We start from the raw sequence: 13,621 nt of genomic DNA, 5'->3' as shown, positions 1-13,621 counted from the left end.
CTAGTCATAGATTAATTAAGAGCATTTAAGTTCAGTTTTTTCAGTCGGGGCAAAGGTCCGACTTCAGTGTAGAGGAAAGTCCAGGGGGGCCTTAGAATTTTTAATTCCAGCACATTCGAGGAAATTAATTCCCTCATCTGGAGAAGAAATATGGATTAATCTTGATGCATATTTCACCTGAAGCGTTGAAGATTGAGTCCAGACATAGTTTATTCCAGTACAAGAAGTTTGCGTGTGCTATGGGAAAATGCTTTCCTCTTGCACAGTGTCTCTTGACATGTCCTTGAAGAAGATTAAATGGTTGTACGGAGATTAAAGAAATTTTTGCTCTTTTAACATACCAAGAAGCGCATTTCTCATCCAGTTGGGGTAAAATGAAACAATAACGTCTCTTGATAAGCCCTGCGAAAGAGAGGGCGGCCTACGTATTCTAAAGGCCTTTTCAATCAGAAACCTTTCATAGTGTTAGGAATCAAGTGAGAGATCATTGAGGAAATGTAGCTTTTCAATTGGAAGGTCTATATCTACTACGGGATTCCACTGACCTTGACGTTATTTTTTCTTCTAAAGACCTCATAGTTAGCCGAGCTGGTTTTGAAGAAATCAATGTCTGTTAGGGTTTGCGGAACGCACCGAATATATTTATTGATGTGATTGGTGCGTTCGCAACCCGGGATCCACCGTGCAGGAAATATCCTGCCGCTAAGTGAATGGCGGCACAATATGGCGGTATTAACCAGCTCTGTTAGCTTCACAGAGCGGCCGAGAAAGCTAAGCTCTGTGCCCTGTTAACTCTCACAGAGACACAGGCTAAATACCCAGAAGAGAGCAGTCAGTGGTCATGCATGCACACAACACTCCTCGCCGGAGGTACCAGCATTGTAGGGGCTTATTTCAGCCGGGTCCCTGAACACATTCACGCATATGACCACAGTGGCGCAAAGCATGTAACTTTAGAAGATACTAGCGCATGGCCGTGCGGCCATGCGAGCCTTAAATAGCTGCAGCACGTACAGGACCTTCCAAAAGAGGACCAATGAGAGACTGCTACAGAGCCTGCGTACCTACAGGACCTTCCTAGAAAGACCAAAAGATTTGGCTGCAGTACCTGAACATGTGACCCTTGATCTCCACTGAGAGATCTTACCCTGGACATGCTCAGTGTGTGCAAAGCAGGACTTAGTCCCAGAAAAACCTGTTTGCCGTAGATCAGTGCAGGGTACAATAGCAGAGCTGGAGAGGCAGCAAAAACCCTTTGCACTGAATCAGACTCAGTGAGACGCTGGGACCGACGTCTCTGCTGAGCAGGCTCCACTGCGGCCGATGGAGAATGGGAGACCGCAGCAGGCACGGATCGAGATTCCCCCTGTGCAGCAGAGGAAACTCGACTCCTAACTTTACCCCCCCTCCTAGGGCCCCCCCTCCTTGAGCCTCGCTACGCTCAAAAGCTGCAATGAGCAGCGGAGCCCGAATGTGCTCCACAGGCTCCCAGGTTCTATCCTCTGGACCGTGACCCTTCCAATCCACCAGATAAAATTTCTTGCCACATACCACCTTGCACCCCACGATAGCATTCACATCAAACTCATCCGTGGATGAACCCGATGTCCCGGCGGATGACTCAGAAAACCGGGACAAATGAACGGGCTTTAAGAGGGAAACGTGAAAGGTATTGGTGATACCAAGGTGTGGAGGAATAGCCAAACGGTAGACCACAGGGTTCACCTGTTCCAGAACCTTGAACGGGCCAATGTAGCGAGGCGCAAACTTAGTGGACTCAACTCGCAGCCTGATGTTACGGGCGGAGAGCCACACTAAGTCGCCAGGAGCAAAGGTCGGAGCGGGGCGCCGGTGTGTATCAGCCGAGACCCTCATTCTCTCCTTGGAGGCCCGGATGGCATCCTGTGTGCGGTCCCAGATGTCACGTGCCTCCACCGCCCAGTCTGCCACCCTAGAATCGGTGGACAACACGGGCATGGGCACAGGGACACGCGGATGCTGGCCGTAATTAAGGAGAAAAGGAGTCTGACCAGTGGAATTGGCTACGGCGTTGTTCAAGGCAAATTCCGCCCAAGGTAGTAAAGATGCCCAGTCATCCTGCCTAGCAGAGTCAAAATGTCGTAAGCATGTCGCCAGAGTCTGATTGGTTCTCTCTACAAACCCATTCATCTCGGGATGATATGCAGAGGAGAGATTCAGCTCTATGCTGAATAAACGGCAGAGCTCTCTCTAAAACCGACACGCAAACTGGGGACCCCGGTCGCTGACAACTTTATCAGGCATTCCATGTAAGCGGAAAATATGTTTAATGAACAACGCCACCAAGGCCCGTGCAGAAGGTAACCATGGTAGCGGCACCAAATGCACCATTTTCGAGAAATGATCGGTGATGATGACCCAAATGATGGTACAGCCGCGAGACTTGGGCAAACCCACCACAAAGTCCATCCCAACCATCTCCCAGGGCCTGTCTGCCACCGGCATGGGGTAAAGTAACCCAGCAGGCCGTTGCCGTGAAGACCGATTATGGGCGCAGGAGACACACGCCCGAATATAGTCCCCGAAGTCACGGGCCATATGCGGCCACCAGTATGTCCTCGCCAAAAGCTCAGATGTCCTCTTGGTTCCAAAATGTCCACCCACTCTGGACGAGTGAGCCCAAGAGAGAACCTCCGGTCGCAAATTCGCTGGTACGAAAGTCTTGCCCGGGGGCACGGACTCTAGCGAAACCGGAGCCACAGTTCTCAGGCTCTCAGAGGGGACAATAAGCCGAGGCTCCTCATCCTCCTCCTCAGATGACACTACGGAGCGGGAGAGAGCGTCGGCACGAATGTTCTTCTCCCCAGAGAGAAAATGGAGAGTAAAATGGAACCGGGAGAAGAACAGGGACCATCTGGCCTGGCGAGAATTCAGCCGCTGGGCCGTCTGTAGGTACACCAAGTTTTTGTGGTCGGTGAATACTTGGAAGGGAAAGTGAGCTCCCTCCAAGAGGTGTCTCCACTCAGAAAAAGCCAACTTCATTGCTAGCAACTCCCTGTCCCCGATGGAATAATTTCTCTCCGCTGGTGTGAAGGTCTTGGAGAAGAAGAAGCAAGGATGCTTCCGACCTTGAGCATCCTTTTGGAAAAGGACTGCTCCAGCACCAACGGATGAGGCATCCACCTCCATTATAAATGGCTTATCTACATCGGGGCGATGTAGAATAGGAGCGCTAGCGAAGTGTGACTTAATCGAAAGGAATGCCTTGGAGACATCCTCCGACCACAACTTGGGATTTGCTCCCTTCTTGGTGAGGGCAACCAAGGGAGCTACCAAAGTTGAAAAGTGTGGAATGAACTGGCGATAGTAATTGATGAACCCCATAAAGCGCTGCACCGCTTTAAGTGAATGGGGTTCCTGCCAGTCCATCACAGCCTGTAGTTTGGCAGGATCCATAGCCAAACCCTGGGCAGAGATGATATAACCAAGGAATGGCAAGGACACCTGCTCAAACACACACTTCTCCAACTTGGCGTAGAGGGAGTTTGCTCATAAGAGGTCGAAGACTTTGCGAACATCTCTCCGGTGGGAGTCAATATCTGGAGAGTAGATAAGAATATCATCCAGATAGACTACGACCGAGGTGGTGAGCATCTCCCGGAAGATGTCGTTCACAAAGTCTTGGAAAACGGCTGGGGCATTACAGAGCCCGAAGGGCATCACCAGATATTCATAGTGCCCATCCCTGGTGTTAAAAGCCGTCTTCCACTCGTCCCCCTCACGGATGCGAATCAGGTTATAAGCACCCCCCAAATCTAATTTAGTAAAAACCCTTGCTCCCCGTAGCCTATCAAAGAGCTCAGATATCAGGGATAGTGGGTACTTGTTTTTAACGGTGATGATGTTAAGACCCCTGTAGTCAATGCATGGACGTAATTCTCCACTCTTCTTCTGCACGAAGAAGAACCCAGCCCCTGCAGGTGACACTGACTTCCTAATAAAACCTCTTGCCAGATTCTCTTGGATATACTGAGACATTGCCTCCGTCTCCGGGAGAGATAACGGATAGACTCGACCCCGGGGAGGCTTAGCACCAGGCAAGAGATTGATAGGACAGTCATAGGGGCGGTGAGGCGGAAGGGTCTCCACAGCCCTTTTGGAGAACACGTCCGCATTAAGCCAATAGTGCTTGGGGAGAGAGGAAAGATCTGCGGGTACCTCAGTTGTAGCAACCTGAACGCACTCCCTCTGACATCTACCCTCACAGGATTTACTCCATCCCAAAATTTTCCCTGAGGACCACTCTATATGAGGAGAATGAAAACGAAGCCAGGGTATCCCCAAAAGGACCTCATCAACTCCCTCAGGAAGGACCAAAAGAGAAATAATCTCCTGATGTGATGGAGATACAGAAAGAGTGAAAGGGATGGTTTGGTGTGTAATCTGTGAAGGTAGTGTCGACCCATTTACCACTCGAATGGTTATTGGCTTGGCGAGCATCACCAGGGGTATTGCGTGTCGCTGAGCGAAAGCGGATGACATAAAATTACCCTCCGCCCCAGAGTCCACGCAAAGCTCTACGATAAGAGTTGATGGGCCTATGGTAATTGTCCCCTTGAAGGACAACTTTGATGTAAACGTCGCCGTGTCTAATGTACCTCCTCCAACTGCCACTAGACGCTGACGTTTCCTCGACCGCTGCGGACACTTGGAGGCAAGATGTCCGGACTGCCGGCAAACATGACAGACCTTAAGGGAATGAGTGGCCTGGGACTTAGACCCCGCTCGCGACCCCTCTATGGCCTCATGTGACTCGGGCGCCTGGACCGGAGATTCCAAAGGTCTGGCGAAGGTGGGAGCCAGCCGAAGCCTCTGCTTACACTGGGCTCGCGCCAACCCTCGCTCGTGAAAATGAAGGTCTATGCGAGTAGATATAGATCTGAGCTCCTCCAGTGTAGCGGGAATCTCCCTAGTGGCCAAAGCGTCCTTCACATGGTCAGCCAGCCCCCTCCAAAATACTGGGATGAGGGTTTTATCTGACCACTCCAACTCAGACGCTAAAGTCCAGAAGAGAATGGCAAATTGGCTGACCATGGTCGAACCCTGAGTCAATGCCAGCAGTTGGAGCGCCGTATCATGGGTGACTTGGGGTCCTACGAAGACCTGCTTCAGAGTGCCCAGAAACCGAGGAATACTCTGCACCACATGATCGTTGCACTCCCACAGCGGCGTAGCCCACTCCAAAGCTCTGTCCAACAGGAGAGAAATTACAAATCCCACCTTTGCCCGCTCTGTTGGAAAACGTGCAGCCAGGAGCTCGAGATGTATACCGCACTGGCTCACGAATCACCTACAGGACTTACTGTCCCCTGAGAATTTTTCAGGCAACGGAAGGTGGGATAAGGTCGGAACAGAGGTGGCAGTGGGTAAAGCTGCTGCAGCCACGCTAGCAGCCTGAACAGCAATTGCGGTAACATCCACTGCCGAGGTTGCACGCTCGAGAGACGCCAACCGGCCCTCCAGCAGCTGGATGTACCCTTGCAATCGCTGTTCGTCCGCCATTACTTAGCCAGATCCTGGCGCTAGTATACTGTTAGGGTTTGCGGAATGCACCGAATATATTTATTGATGTGATTGGTGCGTTCGCAACCCGGGATCCACCGTGCAGGAAATATCCTGCCGCTAAGTGAATGGCGGCACAATATGGCGGTATTAACCAGCTCTGTTAGCTTCACAGAGCGGCCGAGAAAGCTAAGCTCTGTGCCCTGTTAACTCTCACAGAGACACAGGCTAAATACCCAGAAGAGAGCAGTCAGTGGTCATGCATGCACGCAACACTCCTCGCCGGAGGTGCCAGCATTCTAGGGGCTTATTTCAGCCGGGTCCCTGAATACTCTCATACACAATCTCCTCGCCGGAGGTGCCAGCATTGTAGGGGCTTATTTCAGCCGGGTCCCTGAACACATTCACGCATATGACCACAGTGGCGCAAAGCATGTAACTTTAGAGGATACGCATGGCCGTGTGGCCATATGAGCCTTAAATAGCTGCAGCACGTACAGGACCTTCCAAAAGAGGACCAATGAGAGACTGCTACAGAGCCTACGTACCTACAGGACCTTCCTAGAAAGACCAATAGACTTGGCTGCAGTACCTGGACATGCGACCCTTGATCTCCACTGAGAGATCTTACCTTGGGCATGCTCAGTGTGTGCAAAGAAGGACTTAGTCCCAGAAAAGCCTGTTTGCTGTAGATCAGTGCAGGGTACAATAGCAGAGCCTGGAGAGGCAGCAAAAACCCTTTGCACTGAATCAGACTCAGTGAGATGCTGGTACCGACGTCTCCGCTGAGCAGGCTCCACTGTGGCCGATGGAGAATGGGAGACCGCAGCAGGCACGGATCGAGATTCCCCCTGTGCAGCAGAGGAAACTCAACTCCTAACAATGTCTTTTTGGTTCTTATCCAATGATTCTGAGGGTGTAAGTTGGGATTGAGAAATGCTAGGTTTGTATTTTTTTTGTTAGGAGAGTCCATTGTTTCTGGAACATGAAAAGAGCCAACAGAAGCGCTAGAAGGAATTGAATCTGTGTCATTGGCCACTGAGATCAGTGTATCTTTGAAGAGTCTTTTAATTAAAGCTTTGGATGCTTGTGGCCATGTGCACACGTTCAGGATTTTTCGCATTTTTTTCGTGTTTTTTCGCTATAAAAACGTGATAAAAACGCGAAAAAAACGCTTACATATGCCTCCTATTATTTACAGGGTATTCTGCATTTTTTGTGCAAATGTTGCATTTTTTTCAGCGAAAAAAATCGCATCGCGGAAAAAAAAGCAACATGTTCATTAAAAATGCGGAATTGCGGGGATTCCGCACACCTAGGAGTGCATTGATCTGCATACTTCCCGCACGGGGCTGTGCACACCATGCGGGAAGTAAGCAGATTATGTGCGGTTGGTACCCAGGGTGGAGGAGAGGAGACTCTCCTCCACGGACTGGGCACCATATAATTGGTAAAAAAAAAAGAATTAAAATAAAAAATAGTGATATACTCACCCTCTGATGGCCCCCGAAGTGTTCCCGCCTCTCCGGTGCATGCTCTCTCTTCCGTTCCTATAGATGGTGTGGTTCAGGACCTGTGATGATGTCGCTGTCTTGTGATTGGTCGCGAGACCGCTCATGTGACTCACGCGACCAATCACAAGCCGCGACGTCATCGAAGGTCCTGAACCACACCGGCATCTATAGGAACGGACGCCGCTGAGGAGATTGGCTGTCTGCAGAGGGTGAGTATAACCATTTTTTTAATTTTTTTTATTATTTTTAAACATTCTATCTTTTACTATAGATGCTGCATAAGCAGCATCTATAGTAAAAAGTTGGTCACACTTGTCAAACACTATGTTTGACAAGTGTGACCAACCTGTCAGTCAGTTTTCCAAGCGATGCTACAGATCGCTTGGAAAACTTTAGCATTCTGCAAGCTAATTACGCTTGCAGAATGCTAAAAAAAACGGGAAAAAAACGGAAAAAAACCGCAAAAAAAAATGCGGATTTCTTGCAGAAAATTTCCTGTTTTCTTCAGGAAATTTCTGCAAGAAATCCAGACGTGTGCACATACCCTTAGAATTATTTGTTTAGAATCAGACAGTTGGCCTTTGTGGTCTTGTAATAAATCTCTATCACAATCTCCATTAGACTCTTTTCCCCAAAGATTCATTGAAATTAGAAAGGTTTTAACCCATTACTTTACAAATTAGAAATTTTCTTTTTTTTTTAATGACAGATTTTTAATGATTTTGGGTCCTATTGAATCAGAAACATAATTTGCTAAATTTTTTCGAGTACGGATTTTTCAGAAAAGGGCATCCCAATATTCAATTAACAATTACATGATTTCCTATTTTGTAAACATTCATTTTACAAACACAACACAAAAAATTGGACCTAATTATAAAAATTATAAAATCTTAGTTGCTAGAAGCTAAAGATTAGGTGTCCCAAAAAAAGGACATTGGTAGATAATGGGTTAAGCAAATTAACCATGAAACCCTCTGTCGGGTAGCCGTCAGATGCAGGAATCTCTTCTATCAATAGTAGATTAGGGGAGGATCTTTCAAGATTAAGATTTTCAGCAGGTTTAGAATTCTCACGTGAAACCTCATTCATTGAAGTATCGTCAGAAAGGTCACTTACAGTATACTGTAGTCAGATGTGTCTATATTCTCAAGAAACTCCTTTGAATGTATACTCTCTAGACTCTCCAAAGAGCCACTAGAGCTGTTTGATTGATCTGTCAGGACATCACTGTCACTTCCACCTCCAAGAGCCTTTAATGAAGCATCAAATCCTTTAAAGGAAATGTCTACAGCTTTACAGAGCACTGATTCAAATTCAGGACTGTCTATTAAATTTCTAGGATGCTCTGGGAGTTCGTCTAAGAGTGTCCCTTTAAATCTTCCAGTCTGGTTGTCTGTGATGGTATGGCAGGGAGGGCTTGTGTCAACAGGGTTATGGCCATTTGTTAGTATATTGGAGATAAAAGACTTCCCTTTAACACAGGAGTTCCCACCTATTTCCCGTGTATTAGACTGACAAAAGCTTGGCTGTATGTGGGGTGTGGGAAGAAGCTGTGGAAGCCTGCTTTCCGGCGCCGGTGACCGACGGGCCCCTCTGGTCTCCTGCCCAGATCTCCATCTCCTCCTGTCCTCTGTCAGCGTAAGGACCTTCTCCTCCAAGCCACGGCCTCCCTCTTGTGCTCCAGGGTTTCCCCCTCCGTCTGGCGAAGTTGAGTTACCCCAGGCCGGTACGACTGCGGCGGTGTGCTTCCCTGCTCTGTTGCTGCGTCATCTTGTGTCTGGGATCTGGCCGCCCCCTGCAGCCTCGGCGCACACACTGGCGCCTCATGCCTCAATCTTGCTCCCTGGTCCCACTTGGCTGAAGGCGTTCTGTCGGGCGCTTGTTTTGGCGATACCCCTGAATCGCTTCCAGCTTTTCTCCGCTGCTTCCTGGTGTCTGAGCTCACCGCGTCTTTCCGACTCCCCTCCTCATAGCTTCCAGCTGGTGCAAGAGCTCCGGTGAATGGAGGCTTCCTCTCGGCAAGGGCCTTGCGGGGCTGCTGTACTTTAGAAAGCCTCGGTTTCACTGGGGTATGGTGAAGACTTGACGCTGTAGTTGCAGGCCTGGTCTGTTTGGGTCTGAGGGCTGTAGGCCTCCGCTGTGTTCCCTTGCGTTTCTTTGTCCCAAGAGAGGATTTTTTTTCCACAGGATCGAGTCTTTTCTTGTTGTTAGTGTGTCCTGGCATGTTATGGCTGCTTTTGGGACCAGTATTTCAACTTTTTGTAAGCTTTTCAGTACTTTATTAAGGGGAATTGCAGGAGCTCCTGTGAAATAGGACCGCTCCCTTCCCCTTGCAAACCACGCTCCCCCCCAAAGGTGACATTTCTAACCTGTCTCTCCTTTCTTCCTTCTCTTGCTTTGGGGACTTTGGCTACAAGAGATATTGCAGATTTATCTCACAGGTGATTCTTTATGTTTACAAATGGTACCCAAAGCACTGTTACAGATTGATTTAATTCCACTATGAAGGTCTGAATTACATGAATATATGTGTGCGTGGACATTTTTCCAGGGCAGGTATAATTTTGGGGAGCACAAGCCAATGCAGAAGTTACTGTCTGAAGCGGTTTGCAGATTAACGCAGTAAACAGGAAAAAGGACAAACAGAAAACTATCTTTTGAAAAAAAATATATAATCATGCCTTACCTCAGCCTCAGAATTAACACTTCGAGTGCTTGCTCCACTGACATAAATTCCACCACTGGCATCTTCATGGATACGGATATTGGATTTTCGATGACGAGCATCTGGGTCACGAGAGATATCAAACAAGTCCAAAATCTCTTCATTATATAACTAAGCAAGAAATAAAGAAATCAAATCCCAAAATAAATATAAAGGAACAAATTGAACAATAGAAGTAATAACTACTGTATGTGTTATGCCAATGAAAGACATTCATATGAATTGGACAAATCAAACCCAATTTGAAACTTTTAACTCCTTAGTGACCAGCTTATTTTGGGACTAGATGAGATTTGGATATCTATAGTTGTCATGCTCCTGAATACGAACCCTTGAGTCTGTATTTTGTCACTGTCCACTGAGCCACAGTAGGCACCTTTTCTCCTGGTGTTTAGGTTGTGTTATACTGGCTGCAGTCTGCTTAGCATAACACAGGTGTTTTAGTTTGCCTGCCCTATCACCTTTTGGGTGTGGCTTTATATTTTTTCCTCCTGCTGCCATTTTCTGCTGGTTGTATTCTCATTTTGGATGTCCAGCCATTCTGCTGTAATTTAAACTACTTGCTGTTTCTGTTCTTTGCTCTGTATCTATTTTCTGCTTATTTTTAGGAAATAGGAGGCATATTATCTAACAGTACATACTTTATTCTGCATTCAGTGGTTTATTTTACTCACTTGGGATATTTCCTTCCTTTCTGTAGGTAATTCACACTCTGCTTTGCCCTCCGCTTCTTTAGGAGGTACGTGAAGAACTTGACGGCCTTTCAGGTAGTCTAGGTTCAAGTTACCATCTTCTAATCTGTGCTTAGGGCTATCTCTGCTCACGCAGGAACCACTAGAGACTGCAGGGTCAGGATCTCTGGCTTTGCCTATTACCGAGTAAGTAGCTACACTAGCATACAATTAGTTCTTGTTTTTAATAGAAAGAGTTGTACTTTTAATGTCACAATTTGGCGGTGTATATATAATTGATTAACTGTCATGTTAAAAAAAAAAATCATAATTCTGCCATTTTACAGTTTTCAATTTATACCCTTCAGTGTACAATATAAATAACATGATAGATTTACTCCATATGTTGGTATTATTATTGAACAAATAATAAAATAAACACTTAAATGTTGGGGGTCACACTCCTCATACCGGCCAAAATCCCCAAGTGCCTCTTTTGATTATCAGGCCCAAATACTCATCATCATTGCACTGAGACAATGTAGGACGTCACGCCAGGCCTACTAATCTGAAAAGGCACTGCTGATGTTACCAAGTAGGAAGAGGTTCGCAGGACTCTAGTCTACCAACTACGGAAAACCGCTGGACCAGGATCCTGTGAATCTTCCTGAGGAAAAATACTTGCAACCTTGATTAAAATTTAACATTATTTAACCCACACAGTGAATTATATAAAATAGAAAAAAACATTGTTGGAAATGCTATATTTTTTATTCTTTTCAACCCCCCCCCCAAAAAAAAAAAAAAAAATGAAATAGCAATTTGAAATTCTTAGCAGCCTGTGTATCTTTTTGCTGAACTCTAGTTGTGACAGAAGCAGCAATACTAAATATCTGATATTTGATATCTGATGCTAGTTCAGAATGTGATACAATACATGCCATGATAACATGATAGATCTACTCTGCAGGTCAGTATGATTATTGAATAAATAAGAAAAGACGTCAAAAAAATGTGGGAGTTTATACTTAATTCTCAATGCTATTTTTCTGGAGGGGGGGAGTGTAATTGATAAGAAAAAATTGCATTCCAAGCAATTTTTTTTTATTTTTACAGAGATCACTTTGTGGGTTAAAATGCATCGAATGGGTATATAATGTATTGACCATGAGATACAAACTGACGCATCTCTGGCTTTTCAAGTTCCTTTTGTCATAGTCTAATTTAAAGAACCATGGAAAAACATTTAAAAAAGACATACTATCTAATCATGCGTGAGTACCATTTACCATTTTGATTACATACTGGACAATCAAATATGTTCAATATTTGTCAAATATCCATCAAAAAATCTCAAGCACTCAATGACAGTTTTATGCTTCTATGAAATGTTTAGCACCTTCTGAAAAGATGTTTTTATTGACATAACACAAATGCCCTGCTATCCTAATTTTAACTATTTTAATAGTATAACCTATAGTGAATATTACATGTTGTACATTCCACATTACATGGTTCCTACTGCAGTTAATAAGTCTCAATCCTGCGCCACATGGTATTTCCTTTCTTATTTGTGGCAAATCCACACACATACATTATACCTACTACCTGTTGTTATGCATGTGTAACAATTCACTCAGGAAAACAGGTTATACACTAAAAACTGTAACTGTCCTTGCTGGTTCCTGTACAGATTAGGTATCCTGATTCCACAGGCTCCAGTGGTACCTTTGGGTGCAGAGACTGCCCTAATCACAGACTAGGAGATGGCAACATGGACCTAACAGCCTAAAATGCTGTGGAATTGATTCACATTCCTTCTAAATAACCGGGGGGAGCGAGGGTCAGAAAAAAAAAACAGATCCCAGAGTGAATAGAGTAAATAACAAAATACCTAAGAATAAAGCAAGTACTGTTAGCAAATATACTGCCTACTTCCTGAATGATAAACAGAAGATAGGTGCAAAGTATAGCAAAGAAAAGCATAAATCCTGGAGTTTCACAGACTGGCACCAAACATAGAATAGAATGTTAGAGCATCCAAATTAATCTATCACCAGCAGAGAACACAAAAACAAAATACCTAAGAATAAAGCAAGTACTGTTAGCAAATATACTGCCTACTTCCTGAATGATAAACAGAAGATAGGTGCAAAGTATAGCAAAGAAAAGCATAAATCCTGGAGTTTCACAGACTGGCACCAAACATAGAATAGAATGTTAGAGCATCCAAATTAATCTATCACCAGCAGAGAACACAAACATGGGGAGGTTTAAATAGAAGCAGCTGCAGTGTGATAGGCCAGGCAAGATAGCAAATGGAAAACACCCACTGTCAAATAGCAATGGATGAAAAATAAAAGGTAATTGGCACCAAGACAGCCACATCTTCTGAGGCTCAGTGGACAAAGACACTGACAAAAGAACACAGGACTGCCAGATTGAATCCCAAGGCATGATACTACCTCAACATTTGCCTTTTAAATTCTGTGATGTCTGCACTATGCTTGTGTGACATGCGTACATAATGCTTGTGTGATGCGTGTGTAGTGCATATGTGACAAGTGAGTATAGTACTTGCATGACATGTGCACTGTGCGTGTATAACGTGCATTTTGCTTGTGTAATATATGTGTTATACTATGACAGTAGAAAAGCCGGGGAGGAATGTCTCTATACTATCCCTTAATTTAGGGGAGCCCTAGCCTTTCCCTAAACCCAGGGTAACCCCTAAAGGTGGAAATAATAATAATAATCTTTATTTTTATATAGCGCTAACATATTCTGCAGCGTTTTACAGTTTTGCACACATTATCATCGCTGTCCATGATGGGGCTCACAATCTAAATTCCCTATCAGTATGTCTTTGGAATGTGGGAGGAAACTGGAGTACCCAGAGGAAACCCACGCAAACATGGGGAGAACATACAAACTCCTTGCAGATGTTGTCCAAGGTGGGATTAGAAACCAGGACTCCAGTGCTGCAAGGCTGCAGTGCTATCCACTGAGCCACCGTGCTGCCCTGGCCAGGTCTTGTACCTCTCTGTGTCTACGAAATCCTCCGCAGTTCCCACCCTTCCCCTAGGGAGGAGGGGCAGGAGTAAAAGGGTAACACCAGCTGGACAAGGCACAACAAAACAGGCACACAGGATAGAAAACAAAGGGAA

General features: G+C 45.7%; 1 protein-coding gene across 2 annotated transcripts in view; it reads right to left on the bottom strand.

Annotated features, from left to right (window-relative positions):
- KIF21B (kinesin family member 21B) overlaps positions 1-13,621 on the bottom strand; it is a 637,471-nt gene that overhangs the window by 488,480 nt on the left and 135,370 nt on the right. For both annotated transcript variants that reach the window (XM_077295392.1, XM_077295391.1), the window contains exon 4: positions 9,745-9,894. In XM_077295392.1, the coding sequence (XP_077151507.1) occupies positions 9,745-9,894 (150 nt within the window). The remainder of the gene's footprint in view (positions 1-9,744; positions 9,895-13,621) is intronic.

This window comes from Ranitomeya variabilis, chromosome 3 (genome assembly GCF_051348905.1).
Source record: "Ranitomeya variabilis isolate aRanVar5 chromosome 3, aRanVar5.hap1, whole genome shotgun sequence".
Classification (NCBI taxonomy): Eukaryota; Metazoa; Chordata; class Amphibia; order Anura; family Dendrobatidae; genus Ranitomeya; species Ranitomeya variabilis.
This window is presented reverse-complemented; position numbering and strand designations above follow the sequence as displayed.